The 20,446-nt window shown below is 40.1% G+C and overlaps 1 protein-coding gene across 1 annotated transcript in view; it reads right to left on the bottom strand.

Moving 5' to 3' along the window:
- The window catches only part of astn1 (astrotactin 1), a 402,453-nt gene that overhangs the window by 159,534 nt on the left and 222,473 nt on the right, over positions 1–20,446 (bottom strand). Inside the window, exon 16 of the mRNA XM_078264989.1 lies at positions 4,988–5,092. Within this exon, the coding sequence (XP_078121115.1) occupies positions 4,988–5,092 (105 nt within the window). The remainder of the gene's footprint in view (positions 1–4,987; positions 5,093–20,446) is intronic.

A 20,446-nucleotide genomic window follows, 5' to 3' on the forward strand; every position in this document is an offset into this window, starting at 1 on the left:
TTGCTGCACTTTTCTGAATGCAAACTCTTTATGATAGATTTATGTATAATGCATGCACTTAAAACACGACAGAAATCCAAATTATTAATTGACACTCTCCTTCCAGCCAGGCAACATGTGTGAATGTAATATTTCAACAGATTTTAAATTCATTGCCAGCAGAACAACCCAAGTCATCTAGTGAGGCAAATAAAAAAAAAGGCAGCTATATTTTCACAGAATAATACATTTAGTACTGAGAATCCTGTCGGGAAATATTCAGTATAATCCTTGATGTGTCAGCAGCCAGGAGCAGCCATCAGAAGAAGTATTGCTTGACTAAATACCTATCCACAGTTATCTTATTCTGTGAAGTTTCTATGGCAGGCGCTGTCAGAACGCCTTGGTCTTGCCGAATACAAAGCTTTGTGATATATGACAGGCGATCAGAGAGACAGAGAAAAGCACAAGGAAAATCAAATGCCATACATATTCCTGAATGCAGACCTCCTTTTTATCTATCCATCTATATCTGCCTCAATAAATGTCCTCATATTTGCATGTGACATCCACTTTTTACCCGTGAAAACGGTCCTATTTTTATAAACCAACCTGTATTCAGTAATGTTTTGATTTTACATGATGCCAATGTGAGAAAATGATTATGCCTGCTGCCTAAATCACTGCTGTATATGTATAAATAATTCATTTAAATGTGTGCTTCTCATGGACAAGCAAAATGATACAGTGGCACAAACAAACTCTTCTGCACACATACTAATATACTAAATAATGCAAGTGCACTTACAGTATTAGTATGTGTATAAGGGCTCCAAAGCAATAAACTACCAGTGCTAGTTCATCAGGGAACACACAATGTAGCGCATATGAAAATGAAAGAACTCAGACCTGGTAGGGTGTCTTTGCAATAAACTCAATAAACTCTTTTTTTGTTTGTTTGCACAATACCAAAATAAGAAAAAGAAAATTGTGACAGGGTAAAACACAAGGAATAAAGTATGAACCAGTGATTTAATCGCCAACCTGCTGTGCTGCGGTGATAAAATCATTATTTTACAATTGCGACGTGGTCTGACAAATTCATCATAAAGATTTATAAAAACACCTAACATTTAACAAAGAAAGTTAGAAGCAACTGAAGGTTGTTTTCTTAACTTTACTGGCACACAGCTCCAGCCCTCACTGGGTTATTTTTGCCTCGTAAACACAGAGGAGATTTACACGCTGTTCTGGAAAAGCTCTGTTCTTGGGGGAGAAAAACAACGCTTTAGTCTGGATGGAGGGCTGAAACAGAGAAAAAACAAATGTCTTTACAACTTTAACTGGTTTAGTGTAGATGGACAATAGTTCTAAGAAATTTCTTCTATAAATGGATACACCGGCTTACGCGAGTCACCCGGCGGAGCTATGCTGCAGAGTAAACGCAGACCTTTGGGTACTAGCACCATTCATTCTGAATAACTTTGATAGTGAAAACACACAGTTCAAAGTTGAAGACAAAAACATGGGCAACACCCAAAAACAAGTTTATGGCTATTTTAATGTACACAGTGCCATGGTTAGCATTGTTTAGCCCCTACCATGATTGACAGGTCTGTGTGTAGCCGTGCCTTAGAGCATTCCCTGCTTCATTGTCTATTTTGAAATGAATGGGACCATAATTTACTAAAAGAACACCATACCAAGAATACTTGAAACTAGCATAAACTCATTATGGAAATGTTTACTGAGGTAATTAATCAAGCGACAAGTAGGGTCATTTTTCCATAGACTTCTACGCAATGTTGAGTTATTTTGACAACCAGTGATGTCGTCGTCGTCCCCACTGTTGGAAATTACATAGAATGCAGGTGTAAAGCAAATCCGCATTGGCTTCACTTTTCAGACCTGGAAGTTTTGTCCATCATTTTCTTGGTCTTTTAAGTCATCACCCATCACACTCGTACACTCTTACATCTCTCCTTACTGTCACTATACAATCTATGAATCTATTTAAGTTTTCTATTTCATGTTATGAAAGTAAACATCCATTCCTTTCAGGCAGCAATTACCTAACTTTAGCCCCCCATTATAAGGCCTGGGTTTGGCTGCTCAGTGGAAAGCCCAACTTTTAAATGGACTGCTGAAAACCTTCATTATCCAGAGAGAATCTCATGTTTATGCAGGTTTATTTCCATTTTGATTGAAAACATCAATCTTTATACGCAGTCAAAGTGGTGTGTGCCTCTTGATGATCTATTGGCTATTAAAATTATTATGAGTTATTACACAATTAACAGAGGATTTAAGGTTGTAATTATTATAGTCAGAGGGTGCTGTCTTACAGTACTGTGGCCCTCTTTTTTGGCTGTGCTTGTTGAGCAGCTTTTTAGTTTGTGCCCTTTTGAAGTGACATTTTGCTAATTTGTGATTAAAGAGAACTTGATCCTGACCCAATTATTCCCTTACGGGTTCTCTCCGAGTACTGCAGCTGAGCAGCACCACCACAATCTGTCCATAATAGACTGTTTCAACAAGGGTTTAATTTAGAGCCCGACCGATAAAGGATTTTTAAGGCCAATATCGATACAAATATTTTGTGATTTCAAAATCTGATATTCTGATATATCGGCCGATGTATATTTTAAAAACAAATCCAGAAACACGTAACAAAACATAAACAGATTTCCCTAACATTAGTTATTTGTAGTTATTTATGAGTCCTCACAAAAATAATATGATAATCCAGTTTAAAAATAAACTTGTTTGTTTTATTGTAATAACAGAACAGAGGAACATAACACTTAAAGTCCTTTGAACAAAAACACAACAAAAAAAATCAGAGTGTTGCCAACAGGGATGTTGTAGAGCGACCTCTGGTGGACAAACTATGCAATGCCAACACTCATAACATGGTTGAAGGGTGTTTCGTCCATTTTTATTTTGTTTTTTAAATAAATATTCATTTATCTGCCTTTATCATTAGGTGTGATTGGCAAAGGACAAAAAAGCAGGGAAATATACGCCGCACCCATGACGCTGCGACAGCACCCCCCTCATTTGTTTTCAAAATTGAATGAAACGCCCCAATAATAATAATAATAATATTATTATTATTGTATTGAACCAAAACGGTACGTCTCGGTTCGGTACATGAATTTACACGGAGAATACACGGTATAAAAATAAATAAAACTTGCGTGCAAATTAATTAATGTAATGCGGAACTACTGTTAGACACGCGGTTCTTTAGGGACACCTAATCTGTAGCTCTGCCCTTAGCTCTGAAGCTCCCGAGCTCCGCCTACATGTCGAGTCAGTTGGTCCAGTGAGTCCACACGAAGCAAACTAGTCCCTTCCATATACAACCAAACACGGACGTAGCTGTATCCTTTCTCACCTCGACCACAAATGGCCTCCAGGCCCGTTTGCTTCGCTGTTTGCTCCGCCGTTAGCTCTTAGCTCAGCCTATAAGGCGATATGCACAGGCGAGCATGACGTATTTCCGGTTAAATCTCAGGATTGATGTAAACTTCCGGTTATCGTAGAATGCTGTGCTACCGTATGTTACCATTGAATGCTTGTCGTCAAAACATCCATTTTCGTCGTTGCTGTGTTGTTTATGGTAATGTTTATGTTAATTTTTTTACTTGTAATACTTTGACTTGACTAATAACACGATAGATAAACGTATGAAAGTGTCCTTTCAAAGACGGGATGACAGCTCTTCCAGCCACCACTGTTGTGTGCCGCAATGTAGCTAGTGCCTGAAAGATGCAATTCTTCTGTTAGTTTTTTTTACTTTTCCCAAAGACAATGAATTATAGCCTGACATGGTCATACTCAGATTCTAGTCAGAATTTCCCGACCTTGAATGTTGTGGGAGGGGCTAAGTTCGGTTTGCATCCAGGCTAAATGAATTACATTAACGGTGGGTGATTAACATCCGATGAGACAACTATATATATATATATATATATATATATATAAAACGCGTTAATGCTGACAGCCCTAGTATATATATATATATGTATATGAACAGTATTACCATAAAACTCTTGCCAGTAAGAACAGATTTAGAAATGTTTTTCTGCCAAGACATTCATCTGTTAGTTTATTTTCCAATCTAAACTCAGTGGTAGAAAGTAACCAAGTACATTAACTCAAGTTCTACAAACACATCCCGGGAAGATGCCACATTGCCGGATTTTGTGTGAATGCAGAGCTTATCCTGTGTGTGTGTGTGTGTGTGTGTGTGTGCACGAGTTAAACCTTTGTGTCAGTTGAGACATTAAGAGGCATGACAAAGCGGCGGTACCTGGGAATGAAAACGAGCTGCACAACCTGAACACTGTTACTGGCTGGGTGTTACACACCCACATCGTGCCCAAAGGCTCTTTGTCCATTAACGTCCCACACTCACAAAAATAACAAAAAAAAGAGAAAATACAGGCAGAGGGCAGGGTCTCTGCAGATACAGACACCACCACACACTTGTAGTGGATTATTAGTGATGATTGAGAGGGATTACGTTTGTATTATTCTATAAATAGTTTTTTAGTAATACTGCATATTATACCTTTAAGTAAAAGATCTTCGTCCACCTCTGTCTAAAATAAATTTGGCACTGAAAGACGAATAAAGGTGTCACAACAGTAACTTAAAGCACAAGAGAGGACTATATACCAGACAAATCATAAGATGTCAGTATGACTGTTAATCACATAGCTGATCAAAAATGAAAATTAAACAAAGTGCCCAAGCAGTTATGATGAGCTGCTAACCTTGATGTGTCACATTAATTACAATGTGATAAATAATTGATAGCCGACGGTGCTGTCTCTCTGTGGAGAGCGTGAGAGTTAATGCCACAGAGACGCGAGTGTGGTTTCCTCCAGCATAAATAAACAATCAGTAATAATAAAAAAAGAAGAAAAAAAAATATATATATATATATATACATTTTATATTATATATAATTAGTTGCCAGAGGTGCAGAGTGATTTACCTTGAGAGAGGACCCACTGATTGAGTTTGACGTGGTACTGCACAGAACGAAGACTCCAGTGCTGAACAAGGGGGTAGCCAGACACCTCGCTGTAGTTCACCATACCTGCAAAAACACACCAAAAAAACCCCACATCTATAAATACGGATGCAATCCTTAGTGCAAGACTAAAGCGTGATTCACGGGAGTTCACCACCACACCTGCAAAATCATACAGAAACTCCTACAGTGGAGGAGATTGCAGTCTTCAGGGCTAGATCAAAGGACATCTAATTCTTGTTTACTTTACCTGAAGAATCAGGAAGAATATTTGATAAATATTAATATGATATTGAGATGACAGGAGAGAGAAGCAAGCAAAGTCTCCAGTGTTAGATCAAAGTGGAGCGCGAATTTACAGAAAAAAAAACACAGGAAATTATTAACATAAAATCTATTCCAAAATAGTGATATAGTAAAAGGCAGGATGATGTCTTCAGTGTTTGATGAAAGTGAAGGCCAACATCTCACTTGAATATGCAGCACATTTATATTAAACGCGAGTATTTTCATATAAACGGCATACCCCAGATACCGTTAACTTTTCCCTTTTCCCACTAAGGAAATTGTGTCAAACCAAAAAAACAATTTTCATCCATTTCTGCAACATTCTCTATTTGTAGCACAAGGTTCCGGCATGACAATGAAAATGATCACATTCAGATGATGTACAAAAGCAAGTAGAAGGATATATGTAAAATGAACACGGAGCGGAGTCTGGATCTGAGAAGTTTTGACATCTCATGATCATGTCTATTTAAAAATAAAAAGAAATGTACCTTTAGTGCCTAATCAACATTTGAAAGAGATGAAACACAACAACCATAAAGCTGGGAGACAATATGATGGTATAATAACTTCTTAATTTAGAAGCTATAAAAATATTCACTTTTTAATCACATAGAAGACGTCCCACTTCGACAATGAGAAAGGCGTTATTGATGCAAAATGAGTAATATTAAAAGTTGTTGTGATAACCTAGACTCAATCAGACAACAATTTCTGTTCAAAGAAAGACAAGTTAATAAAGCTGAGAGAATGTGTGCAGCCTTTAGTTAATGTTTGTTATTTTTGCTTGATAAATAATAACTAATTGATAGGGGTGTAACGATAAATGTATCTGTATTGAACCGTTCGGTACGAGGCTTTCGATTAGGTACGCATTACAAACCGAACGATTAGTTGGACTAATCCTATTTCATTTAGAAAAAAAAGAGCTTAAATTGTGTGAAATATAATGTTCTCAGTGCCGCTGCACTCAACAAGGCAGCCCAAACAACGTTGATATGGGGCAATATCTGGAAATGAGATGAAGACTTTAACAAATGCTGAGTACGAGTTCAGACTAATGCAGCTTTATTCACACAACAACAAAAACTTTCATGAAAGGGAGAACAGTTGACATGCACCAAATGTATATGCCAAGGTTTCTCGGTGAACTATCAGAATAACTCCTCCTTTATACTTTTTGTCCTCACACAATCCTGACTATCTATTTCAGTGGAACAGTTGCTCCAATAACCAACAGGTCTGGCGTTTGGAGCCACTTTGGTTTCCTGTAAGTTATGAGGTTGAAGGCAAGAGAGTGGTGGATAAAAACAACGGTACGTTGCATCTGCTACACGAGAATAGGCTACACCAGTGGGAATACTACAAACATGTCAACTAATTTACGCCAACATCACCTCAGTGTGTCAATAACTGGAACTAGACAAAAACAAGAAGCAACACACGCTACAAACTATCCCCGCAGCATTTAAGCAGCAATTTCCAACTAATTCAAACAGGGCAAAAGACATCACTGCGGCAATTGGTACATTTATAGCCGCGGATATGAGACCCTACTCTGTAGTGGAAAATGAAGGTTTTACGAACATGTTTTAAGTAATTGAGCCTCGTTACACTACTCCTTCACGAGCCCATTTCAGCCTGACCGCAATTCCTGGTTTGTACAAAAACCACAAAAGCCCAAATAGAGAACCAATTGTCCGAAGCACCAGCTGTTGCTCTGACAGCAGACGGCAGGACGTCAAGGGCTACACAAAGCTAGTATAGCTCTGTCATTGTTCAAAGTAAAAAAAATAATAATCATACTTGATTTTAGTTTTAATAAATTAAAAAAAATTGTAAAAATCAAGTACATTTCTTTTTTTGCTGTACTGAAAACGTACCAAACTGTGACACTACTGTCTCGTATTGAACTGAACCGTGAATTTTGTGAATCGTTACACCCGTACTAATTGATTATCAAAATTGTTGGAAATAAATTTTTGTCAACTAGATCTGGATCCAGATTGATAAAATACTCCAAGGCCAACTAATCTCTCATCAAATCTCTTGTCTCTCCTTGCTCTTTATATTAGCAATACATTGAGGTAGCAGGTAGCTAATTTTAAGCCAGTAATGCTCTCCAAGTTAAAATGACAAACACTGCCAGCAGTAGATTATATCAGCTGTAGCTAAATAACATTATATTATAACTATCAATAAACATCACTCTATGATCATGAGTGAGCAACGTTGTTGTGTAGTTTGCCAAGACCAACAAAGATAATCTCGAATGGAACAGTTAAGCTGGGTAACATCGTTTAGCATGTCAGGAGAGGCAGTCTCCAAGTTACGAGGTTGTTGATGCATATCATAATCAATCATTTGTCTTTAGAAACTTAATAGTTCTGAATTGGGACCTCCAGTATTAGGAGCCAGTGGTTGTGAACAAGACATATATTTGACAATGACTGTGTTGCTAAGATAGGGGATCACCAAGACGATTACTTCATCCTGAGAGGAACATGAATGGGTCTACCAAAATTTCATAGTAATCTATGACAACAGCTGTTGAGACATTTCACTCGAAATCGCATGTCAGCCATCACCTGCCATCCACCATCTGGGAACTATGAATGTCTGTACCACATTTTGTGCCAATAAATCTAGACAATTTGGAATCAATTCACACGATAAGTGATAACGTTTCGTTAGAGGAAAAGTCAAAGGATCACCAAAGTCATCACATAGTTGTCAACCAACTGACAGACCAACCGACACACAAGCTGCATGCTAAATAGGGTGTGAAACATAAGCAGCGTCTACCGGTTATTATGTGTCAGTTATATATTTATGCTGCCCATCTCATGCATCTACGGGTTGTGAACAATTATTAGGCTGCCACTCAAATGTGTAGTGTTTCTGCCTACTCAACCAACAAAAAGTACAGATCTCAATTGAAGCTTGTGTTTTATTTGAACTGCATTTACAAATAAAAATGAACCCAAATCGATTTGACGAAAGGTGTCAGATTTGATACATGATTCAGATTTGATAAAATGCCATCAAACACCAATATGAAAAAAATCCTGTCTGTGGTCCGCAGTTACTACACAGCATATTTCTGAAAGAGCTGAAGTTGTCTGGGATTTGTTTTTGGGGAGTGCTGAGAAAAGACTATTAGGTAAGGTTTGATATTGGTCTGTGGCTGGTAATCACGGTTTTATTAGGAGAGGCTTGAGAACTGCAGTTTTCAAAGCTTCAGGGAAATTACCTGGTAAAAGAGTTATTAGGCACTCTGTCGCAAAGCAGAAGCTTGTTGGTAAAGCGTCAAGACAGCAGGTGGATATGTTAAGATGCTGCACAATTTCTTCCAGAGTTCGGCACTGAATAGCATCAACTCTTGCCATTTATATTCCTTCCATGTGATTGTAGATGGGAATTTCTTGCATTGACATTGAACTTTTAACAGCTGATCTAATACCTTGAATTTTATTTCTGAATAACTCAGCAAACTGCGGTAAATTTACATTTTAGAAATCATTGCATTTATTGGTGTAAAGAAGTTCAAATGCAATTGGTGTGGAGGGATTGATCAGCCTATCGATTGTACTAAAAAGAGAAGGTGCATTATGGCGATGATGTTAGAAAAGAAGAATTGCCTAGTCTGCTATAGTCTCGCATTGCCAGACTGGTCAGGTCTGGCAAGTCCACACAGCAATCCAGGATGGGAGAAAAATGTGATCTGGTTTATTGGAATTTCTTTAAACCAATCAGAATCGTCTTGGGCGGTGCCGAGCGGAGCCACGGTGCCTCTGCAAAATAGCCTCGGGAAGGAACTTGTTTTGGTGGAACGTGTGTATGTTCAAAAGTAGTTTTAGTCGTGCGACAGAAGCTCAGATTAGACAGATAGTCTAGTTAGCTGTCTGGATTTACCCTGCAGAGATCTGAGGAGCAGTTAACCATAGTCCTCAGAAATCCACCGGCGTTAAAATGAACACAAAGAACACAAAGAAAGCGGAAGGTAACGGACATCTGAAAATAGTGACATCCAGCAGAACGAGAGCAATCCCGGAAGTGGAACTTCGTGGATATAGACTAAGTCCGCTATAAAAAATAAAAAAAAGGTGAATCTGAAGTTTTGTTTTTCACCATTTTCCTTTTCTAGATCACTACGGATTCGGCATTTCTCCGTGGTGCCTTTTGCTTATCAGAGGGTTATTAAACCCAAGCAGGTGCAATGACATCAAATACATCAATTAAAGGAATCTCAATTTAAATTGCCAAGAAGATCACTCACAGAGGGCAAAGCGAGAGCTGGCAATTCAGAGATACCTGTGTCTTTGATGTACCGTTTGTTTTCCCAGTCATCTATAAGATTTAACACACCACCTAAAACAACCAACACTTGAGTCAAGCTTAAACTAATACTGTCATACTGCAAATATGTTTTCATGTTGCTTTAACACAGTGTTTCTTTAAAGCCCAGTATGTTGATTTAGCTCCATGTACCAACCCTATCTCATACTTAAATCAATAATGCCAATATCTCCTCTGCCTGAGGAAGTCACCCATGCATGGATGTTTTTTTTTTTTTGTTTTTTTTTCTCTTTCATTTTGACGTACTGCACACTATCAAACGTTACGCATGCATCTTGGTCCACTGACCAATGTCTTGTCATCTTATCAGCGGCAACAAATATTCAGTGGAAGGTAAAGTGCAACATAAATAAAACTGCACTGGGACACATGAGGAAGAGGAAACCTTCATCATGCACAGAGACCTAGCTATTCTAAGACAGGTTAGCGTTAAAGGACCAACCAGTTTTTTTTTTTATAACCGATCAATTATAGATAGAGCATAAAGTGATAGAGCAGAGATTATTAGTGAACAATACTTGGAGTGAATACATAATTTCCCTCCCTTCTGTTTTGGTTATTGGTGGTTACATAAAACTATTTTATCATTACAAACTTAAAATTATGAAAGCCAAGCAAGTGAAAGTGTCTGTCTTCATTTGTTCTAATTAGTGGCAGGACCCCACCCCCATCCTATTTTTTGCATAAGAATGCAGGATCAGGCCTTTAACATCAACATCACTTATATCGGGCCGTTAGCACAGCTGTAAAATATAAATCATCTTGTCTCCCATGGCAACTGACAGCCGTGTCATGCTGCAGCGGTGGGATTACAGCCATACATCACCATGACTGCCCCCACCGTGTTCACAAGCACATCCAGAAGGTATCTGGATGATGCTTGTGTGACTGAGACACGTTTTCCTGCAAGCACAGACACGGAAGAGGGGGCAGAGAGGGACAAACAGGGAGCAAAAAATACATTTGTGTGCGTATGAGAGATTTTTATGGGCATGTATGAGAAAGATAAATTGAGACATAAAAGTAAGACAATAAATAGGTAAATGCAGCTCTGCAAATTTAACACATGGAATAATTATGTCTTATGTCTTGTGCTGCTCTTGCCTTCATGTTAATGAGACTTCAATTCATATTAGAGCCCGACCGATAAAGGATTTTTAATATCGATACAAATATTTGGTGATTTAAAAATCCGATATTCCGATATATCGGCCGATATATATTTTAAAAAAAAATAATCCAGAAACGCGTAACAAAACAAACTGATTTCCCTAACATTTGTTATTTGTAGTTATTTATGAGTCCTCACTAAAATAATATGATAATGCAGTTTAAAAATAAACTTGTTTGTTTTATTGTCACAACAGAACAGAGGAACATGAAAATATATTAAAGTTCTGATAAATAAAATGTATAAAAATACAAACTTAAGATATGAAACTTAAAGGGTTAAACGAGTGTTGCCAACAGGGATGTTGTAGAGCGACCTCTGGTGGACAAACTATGCAACACCAACACTCATAACATGGTTGAAGGGTGTTTCGTCCGTTTTTATTTTATTTTTTAAATATTCATTTATCGGCCATTATAAATGCCGATGCAGACAGTTTGGAAAATGCCTAATATCGGCCAATAATTTCGGCCCGCCGATATATCGGTCGGGCTCTAATTCATATTAGACTGGTTAGAATAATGTTACTACGTCTAAACCAAGCTCACGACTTCTATGGAAAAGTGACTCAGGGGGGTTATTCAGGCATGAGCTCAACATGTATCGAGGTGCAGGGGGCTTAAGACGAGACATACAACATTGAAAATGTTTTAAACTTAAAAAAAGGTCCCATATTGTAAGAAGTGATACTTCAATATCTTTTGTATTATAAAGCAGGTCAAGGTGCTATATAAATACTGTAAAAGTATCAACATGCTCAATCCACAAAGACACACCACCCAGATTCAGAAACTGTACCCTTAAACAAGCCATCAGGACTTCCATACGGTTGTGATGTCACAACTATATTATGTATAGGTTAGAGTTCGTTAGTGCAGTTACAGTCATTCCCCGGCTGCAATGAAGGTGCAGGGACGCTAAGAGCGTGGATGTGGCAGACCCGTCAACGCTGACCAATTTAGAGCAGACTGGGCTTTTTCGGGAGGGTGGCTTAAGAGACAGGTGCTAAAACAGAGCGTTTCACACCAGGTATATTTAGACAGACAGTATGAGAAAAAGAACGCTTTTTTTTAACATTACAGCATGTAAAATGTAAAAAAACAAAAATACAAGAATGATGCTGACAATTAATGTAATATTGGACCTTCAAGACAAGGTTTAGATGGAGTTGGTCGTGGTCCAATTGTATTAAAGTTGGAACAATTCTATAATAAAAACATCACAAGAGTTGAGCAATAAATGCAACCATGTATTATATATTTTGAGCATCAACAATGAGACAAACATTAGATATGAAGTATGATGATTGTTGGGATGCAAGGCCAGTATCAGTTCTTTTACAGGCATGCTGCGAAAATGCAACATTTGGCAGTAGCCTGACACCATCTATGAACTTGATGAATAAGCCTCTAAATGTGATGTTCCTGCATTGTCCTCACCTTCAGCTACATCCATTTATCCCCTCTTATGGGAAATGGCTCCCTGGAACGATAGATATATTCCCCAGCACAGAGAGAATGAGAGCACACCACTACATAACCTCCCCATCCCCAGCCCCCTCCTCCTTTAGTGAAAATGAATAACAAGCCCAAAACATATACAGTAGCGCAGCGTATTCTTCTTGCTGAAAGGCCTTGTCTCCCTTTTAGCCCTGGGGTGCTCTGCTCTCATTGTCTGACAGAATGAATAATTTGACTGAACTTCGCTTTGCAAACATCCCAAGTTCACAGTCTCTCTACATGCAGTCGGTGCCAGAGCCTTTAAGAGAAGCAGCATGGTCAGGGCTGCGCTATGTACTACAGCTGATTTCCTTTGGAAAAATACAAGGCATTCAAAATGTCTTTTATACCATAAAAATATATTTTTCAAAAGCTAACACATAAACGATTTGTGCATAAAAGCAGTTGATGGTGGAGCAACATGGCTGTTTTACAACACTGCCATGGCGCTGACTCTTTTTCTGTAAAGATCCATTAAGAACAGCAATAGCTTTGGTTGAGGGCCGAGTTACTGAATAGATTTACTCAGGTAGTGCAACAAATTCTATTTTGAGGTACTAGAACCATACTTTGAGTATTCCTGTATTGTGAGACCTTATATTTTTACTCCACCACATCTCAGATGGAAATAGTAATGGCTGCAGTTGCAACATTGAGGATTACAGTTGTACAATGAAAAAATCATTTTAATGCATCGTTTGACTTTAAAGAGCAACTTTACCAGTTTTAGCTTGATCATGCCTCATTCACAAATTCATAAAATGCATCGTAAACTACATGCATTGGCTTTGTATTGTTGGTACTGTAGTAGAACTACTCTCAGTTGCATGCCCTCGATCTCTCCATGTCGTTGCAAATTCCGAGTCCATATGGCGATGATGGTGCGATGGCGGGTGAAAACGATACTGCCTCTTAGTTGGGGGCCATTGATTTTTCATGTATCTACATGATAAAATTGCTATTTTTTCTCTGCAAAAAGGAAAATAACTTCTGTTGTAAGACTTCTGTATATTAGGGCTGTACCCAACTCTGATTTGGTTGTTCACTACGAATATTCGACTATTTATTCCTTTTTCCAGGGGTTCGGCGGAAAGTTCAGGGTGACAGCGACGTTCAAGTCAGCCCTCTGGAGGTGATGCATGCTTACAAAGGGGGACTACAGTGAGACCGGAGATTATATCATACAGTATTATGTTGCTGTGAACTGTAAATTCACCACTTCTAAGCAGAAAGTGGAAGATAATGTTATCTTGGAGCCCGACGGGGTAAAGCGTCTCTTCCTCCTGCCTGTATTAAGCATGGTGAAAGCGAGGAGCGCTTACTCTGCAGTTACTTCTTCAGAAATAAAAAAAAAGTCAAAATAAAAAAAAGAACTAAGGGGTCTGCGACTGATTATTAAAATCTTTGACTTTCAGGGGGCAGTCCGATTGCATATAGACTGGTCCCGCAGGATCAATTAATAATGTAATAAGGCGACTGTAAACATAATTTACTAACTGAAAAGTGTGGATTAAGTATTAAAGCGCCCATATTATGCTCATTTTCAGGTTCATAATTGTATTTTAAGGTTGTACCAGAATAGGTTTACATGGTTTAATTTTCCAAAAACACCATATTTTTGTTGTACTGCACTGCTCTCTCACTGCTGCAGATCCTCTTTTCACCTGGTCTCTGTTTTAGCTACAGAGTAAGACCTCTTTTCTTCTTCTGTACAATCTTTGATTGCACATGCTCAGTAGCTCAGATGTAGATCATGTCAGCTAGCTAGCTCCATAGACAGTAAAAGAAAGGCTGTTTCTACAACTTCGGTGTTACATGTAAGTAGTTCTTTTGTAGATTATGGTGAACTTGTGTGTGTTGTAGCAGTGCTTTGCTATTGAGAACGAGGTAGCATGCTACGAGCTAACGGTTAGCCAGCTCGCTTCGGCTTGTGACGTCACAAGCCGTGCCGATTTTGAACAGCTCACCCGGAGACTGAAGGCAGGACACATTCAGAAACCGTATCTCACTCAAAACAGCATGGATGGATTTTTTTCAAAGTTTGTATGCGTGTGGAAGCACCAGAGACACAAAATAACACCCCAAATCCGAGAAAAAGTGTTTTTTTCATAATATGGGCACTTTAAAAACACTACAAGTAATCCAACGTGCTTTGACAAACTGCAAAAAAAAAATTCCCTACGTGACCGGAAACACCTGTATGATGCAATGGACATTCCTTAATCAGCTACTTGTTTGCGTGTTGACTTGTGGTTGTACATTTGTTGTGGTGTTGTATTGGACTGCATTATATTGAAAGGAATTTTCAACATGGTAAATATTTTGTCCATTGTATAATGTACTGTATACAAAGGAGGTACATATGGGATATACATATAATATCATGTAATCCAAAATTGAATGAAAACATCTTTTGGACAGTGAAAACAATTCAAAGAACCATATAGAACCATATATACCATTATAAATGTAGGATTTAGTACTGTACCGTTACTGTTGTATTGATTACACCACTGTTCCTTGTAACTCAGTTTTTATACAGTAACATATACAGATTATATTTACTATTCACACCAGTTACATATGGAAAGTCCTGTGTTTGTCATAACTTTATATTTTAAATCATGCGTCTGTGTCTTTAAACAAACATTTAACAGCATCATAAAACACTGCAGACACTGATGTAGTTCTTGATAGTGTTAGTGCGTATCAAAAAGAGCTCTCAATCAATTTGGGAGTTAAGGCTTTAATGCAAACCTGAGTTGTCTAACCCTTTAGAACAGTTGGGTCACAGATGGTCTCCAACCCTCTTTGAGAAATAGTAAATTAGATTTTGAGAAGATTTTACTGTGACTTATAAATGCAGGACAGTTTGTCTTTACAGTTTGGTATTACTACCTTTACCCAGTAAACTATTTGAGTACAACCATTGGTTAATTAGCTTAGTAACAACTGATGAGACTGATGTAATTCAGGTGTCATTGCTCTTCCATTTTCTAATTCTTCCATCTTTAACTAAAAATCACGTCAGTGTAGATTTACTGCTTACTTATGGTGTTTTCCAGCTATTTACAGTACGGTGCATACATTTAGAGAAATGTACTGCACTCTATCTGAACAATGAGAAATGTTTGAGTGGTACCCTCATACATTTTTCTGCACTTGAGCTCAGAATGACTGACGTTTCTTCAGCGGTAGAATTTGATTAAAAAAATAAAAATAAAAAAAGGGCTACCCTGATCACAGCTATACTAATGCAGATGAAATGCATGGTGGGGGGAATCTAATAAGGCTAACTGTGTGACTAATGGTGATATTAAACATAAAACTTGTGAAGGGCACAGAACTGCATGTTATACACTACAGCTGAAATGGATTTTAAAAGCAGTTTTATTTCCTTCGTGAGCGTATTGTCACAGAATAATGCCAGAGCTGTCTACAAACTTTATATTTGAAACTCAAATAGGTGATACAATGCTGGGCCTAGAGTGTATAGCAGTTACATAAATCAAAGCAAAATGTAATCAATATTCCAACTCTGTGAGAGCAAGTCTGTGTGAAGTCGTCCATTGGGATGTAAACTCTCCAGTCCTTTGAATCCTCCAATGAGGACCAGAGTTCAATTCCCAACTATTGGAGTTTTTCACTCAGTGATCCATCTTTGTTAAATTGTCTGCTTTTTCAGTTTCCAAATAGAAAGATAAAAACACCCAAGTTAACCTGCATGAAGATTGTTTCTCCGCCCCCCCATTTTCCAGCACCTTGTCACACAGAATTACTTTGTTGTGCAATTACATACAAGGTCACATGGGGAAAGTATTCTCAAAAATCTCTTTAAACTCTGGGAAGTTGAATTTCTCTGCTTATTCAAAATACACTGATGTTAAGACTAGCACAAGCTGCATTGTACAGAACATATTGGTATTTTCCTGACCACGATTGTTTTGTCAGTATGTTTGGTATTTTTGAAAAGATTAGAGACTAGAGGTGAATCAATCACACCACTTAAGGCAGTGGTTCCCAACCTGGGGTCCGGGCATCCCTCAGTAAAAACACACAGGTTAAAAAAAATTATGATATACATTAGAATATATATAATGTATACAAAAGTCTGAATAAAAACTATGTATTTTTGTTCTCGCTTAAAATTGCAGGCAGGCTACTTAGTAGGCCAAACCTCCGGGACCTCTTAACCTGGGACCCTTGCTGTCATCAGATCAGCTGCTAGCTGCTGTCATCCTTGTTTTTTTACGCGGCTGTAGTTCCAATGGGACAACCTGTAGGGGGACCGAGAGGGAAAAGTTACATAGTATGCCTTTAACAAAGTGCTGTCCTTAAGAAGAAGTTGGCCCTTCTAGAAACGGATAGCTGGTGTGTCTAAAAGTTGGAGGAGCTGCTCAGCTAGACAATATGCACCAAGGTTATAATCGTTAACGAAAACTAACGAAATAATGAAAACTAGGTGGGAAAAAAACTGTTAACTGAAATAAAAATAAAAACGAGGCATTACAAAAAAACGATTTAATGTCTATTTGCAAAACTAACTAAAATAAAATAAAGTTTTATTACAAAGTTAATGTCTTTGTCGATCTTTCATAGAGCATATAACGTTATATCTGTCCGACCATGACATTTATAGTTTCCGATTGGGAATCCAGAAATTCCGACATTCCACGTCAAATTGAACACAACATGTCCGTGGCTCCGTCCCTCTCGCCTGGCATCATAGCGGTACCGAAAGTCGGAAGAAAGCGGCAGTCCTATTTGATTATGACTGTGTCAGATAAAGTGCCTTGCAGTGGAAGATGGTAAAATATGTGGTCAATTTATTACAGGGAAAAATCACACGAATTTGAAAGTACATTTGAGAAGCGCACACAAGCTAGGAGGCTAACCTAGCTTACCTTAACAAGGTAAAGAAGAAAGCAAAGCCCCCTTTCACCGAAACAGAAGCTAACCCCGGTAACGTTACAGGCATGGATGTATGGATACAGGGCCAGGCAGCATGACAGAGACAACAGCAGGACAGAGAACACTACAGGTGTACATGGTTTTTGTTGAGTTACACAATACTTTGTCTGATCTTTTTGAATCCCCCGACAAATAACCCATATTACAAAAAAAGACTAAAACTAAGACTGAAACTAATAAAAACTAACCTAAAACTAAGCATTTTCAAAAAATAAACTAAACTAGCAAACCTGACAGACTTTCAACTCACACCTCCGGCGGAGCTTTTCGTGCACCCCTGTGGAGGCTGGGGGCATTGAACCCGAGTGGACAATGTTCAAAGTTTCCATTGCTGAAGCTGCGGTGAGGAGCTGTGGTCTTAGGGTCTTAGGTGCCTCAAGGGGCGGTAACCCACGAACACCATGGTGGACACCGGTGGTCAGGGAAGCCGTCCGACTGAAGAAGGAGTCTTTCCGGGATATGTTATCCCAGACGGCTCCGGAGGCAGTTGCAAGGTACCGAAGGGCTGCAGCCTCTGCCGTGAAAGAGGCAAAGCAGCGTGTGTGGGAGAAGTTCGGAGAAGACATGGAGAAGGACTTTCGGTCGGCACCAAGGTGCTTCTGGAAAACCGTTCGCCACCTCAGGAGGGGGAAGCGGGGAACCATCCAAGCTGTGTACAGTAAGAATGGGACGCTGTTGACCTCAACTGAGGAGGTAATAGGGCGGTGGAAGGAGCACGTTGAGGAACTCCTAAATCCGACTAATACGCCCTCTATGGTAGATGCAGAGCTGGAAGATGATGGGGGATTGTCGTCAATTTCCCTGGTGGAGGTTGCTGAGGTAGTTAAACAACTCCACAGTGGCAAAGCCCCAGGAATTGATGATATCCGTCCAGAAATGCTTAAAGCTCTGGGTGTGGAGGGGATGTCTTGGTTGACACGCCTCTTCAACATTGCGTGGAAGTCTGGGACGGTGCCTAAGGAGTGGCAGACTGGGGTGGTGGTTCCCCTTTTTAAAAAGGGGGACCAGAGGGTGTTTGCCAATTACAGGGGTATCACACTTCTCAGCCTCCCCGGTAAAGTCTACTCCAAGGTGCTGGAAAGGAGGGTTCGGTCGATAGTCAAATCTCAGGTTGAAGAGGAACAATGCGGATTCCGTCCTGGTCGTGGAACAACGGACCAGAGCTTTTGTCACGCTTCACTAGGACAGGAACCCAAAAGCAGACAAGGACAAGGTAAGTAGAGTGGAAAAAAGGTAAGTATTTATTTGGTTTTGGTACGTGGAAGCAGGGGAATCCAGCTGGTGAGGCAGTGGGTGGAATTGAGTCGGCTGACGGATTAGTGCAGACTCAGTAATAAAGGTGATGCAGACGACCAGACGGTGATGGAGAGAATCTTCCAGGTTCCAAAACTGAAGACAGAGGAACAGGCAGATTAGCAACGGTAAAACGTCACAAAAGAGCAGAACAAACTTCTCAAACTTCCTAACTGGCACTCTAGCAAACATACTGGTGAGGATAACAATTCAGCAGAGAATGGATGTCAGTTCACGGCTTAAATGGTGGAGAGGTGATGATCAGGACCAGGTGTGCAGATTGCAGATGAGATACAGGTGAGTGTGATTGCAGATTCTCCCGCCTTGCTTCGTTGCCAGGCAACTAGACAGGATGCGTTCAGGAACTCAGAAAAACACAGACTCACAGGTGAAAACAGAAACTGAGGCAGAAAGTGAACCTAGGAAGCAGGATTCCTGACATCTTTACTCTCGCAAGGATCCTGGAGGGAGCCTGGGAGTATGCCCAACCAGTCTACATGTGTTTTGTGGATCTGGAGAAGGCGTATGACCGGGTGCCCCGGGAGATACTGTGGGAGGTGCTGTGGGAGTACGGGGTGAGGGGGTCCCTTCTCAGGGCCATCCAATCTCTGTACGACCAAAGCGAGAGCTGTGTGCAGTAAGTCGGACTCGTTTCAGGTGAGAGTTGGCCTCCGCCAGGGCTGCGCTTTGTCACCAATCCTGTTTGTAGTATTTATGGACAGGATATCGAGGCGTAGTCGGGGTGGAGAGGGGTTGCAGTTCTGTGGGCTGGGGATCTCATCGCTGCTTTTTGCAGATGATGTGGTCCTGATGGCATCATCGGCCTGTGACCTTCAGCACTCACTGGATCGGTTCGCAGCCGAGTGTGAAGCGGCTGGGATGAGGATCAGCACCTCTAAATCGGAGGCCATGGTTCTCAGCAGGAAACCGATGGAGTGCCTTCTCCAGGTAGGGAATGAGTCCTTACCCCAAGTGAAGGAGTTGAAGTACCTTGGGGTCTTGTTCGCGAGTGAGGGGACAATGGAGCGGGAGATTGGTCTGAGAATCGGCACAGCAGGTGCGGTATTACATTCAATTTATCGCACCGTTGTGACGAAAAGAGAGCTGAGCCAGAAGGCAAAGCTCTCAATCTACCGGTCAGTTTTTGTTCCTACCCTCACCTATGGTCATGAAGGCTGGGTCATGACCGAAAGAACAAGATCCAGGGTACAAGCGGCCAAAATGGGTTTCCTCAAGAGTGTAGCTGGCGTCTCCGTTAGAGATAGGGTGAGAAGCTCAGTTATCCGTGAGGAGCTCGGAGTAGAGCCGCTGCTCCTTTGCGTCGAAAGGAGCCAGTTGAGGTGGTTCGGGCATCTGGTAAGGATGCCCCCTGGGCGCCTCCCTAGGGAGGTGTTCCAGGCACGTCCAGCTGGGAGGAGGCCTCGGGGGAGACCTAGGACTAGGTGGAGGGATTATATCTCTAACCTGGCCTGGGAACGCTTCGGGATCCCCCAGTCGGAGCTGGTTAATGTGGCCCGGGAAAGGGAAGTTTGGGGTCCTCTGCTGGAGCTGCTACCCCCGCGACCCGACCCCGGATAAGCGGATGAAGATGGATGGATGGATGGATAGCAAACCCGCTTTAAAAACTAATTAAAACTAAACTGAAATTGAAAGCAAAAAGTCAAAACAAAATAAAAATAAAAACTAATGAAAAATGCAAAACCTTGATATGCACCTGTCATGGGGAGATTCGCAGCATGTTGCCAAGGAATATATGCGATGGAGAGATCTCTTTGCAGCCTTATGTTCCATAGGGGATGAAGAGGAGTAAGTAAGTAACGTTTAGTGGTACCTAACGTC

Source organism: Sander vitreus, chromosome 12, assembly GCF_031162955.1.
Source record: "Sander vitreus isolate 19-12246 chromosome 12, sanVit1, whole genome shotgun sequence".
Lineage (NCBI taxonomy): Eukaryota > Metazoa > Chordata > Actinopteri > Perciformes > Percidae > Sander > Sander vitreus.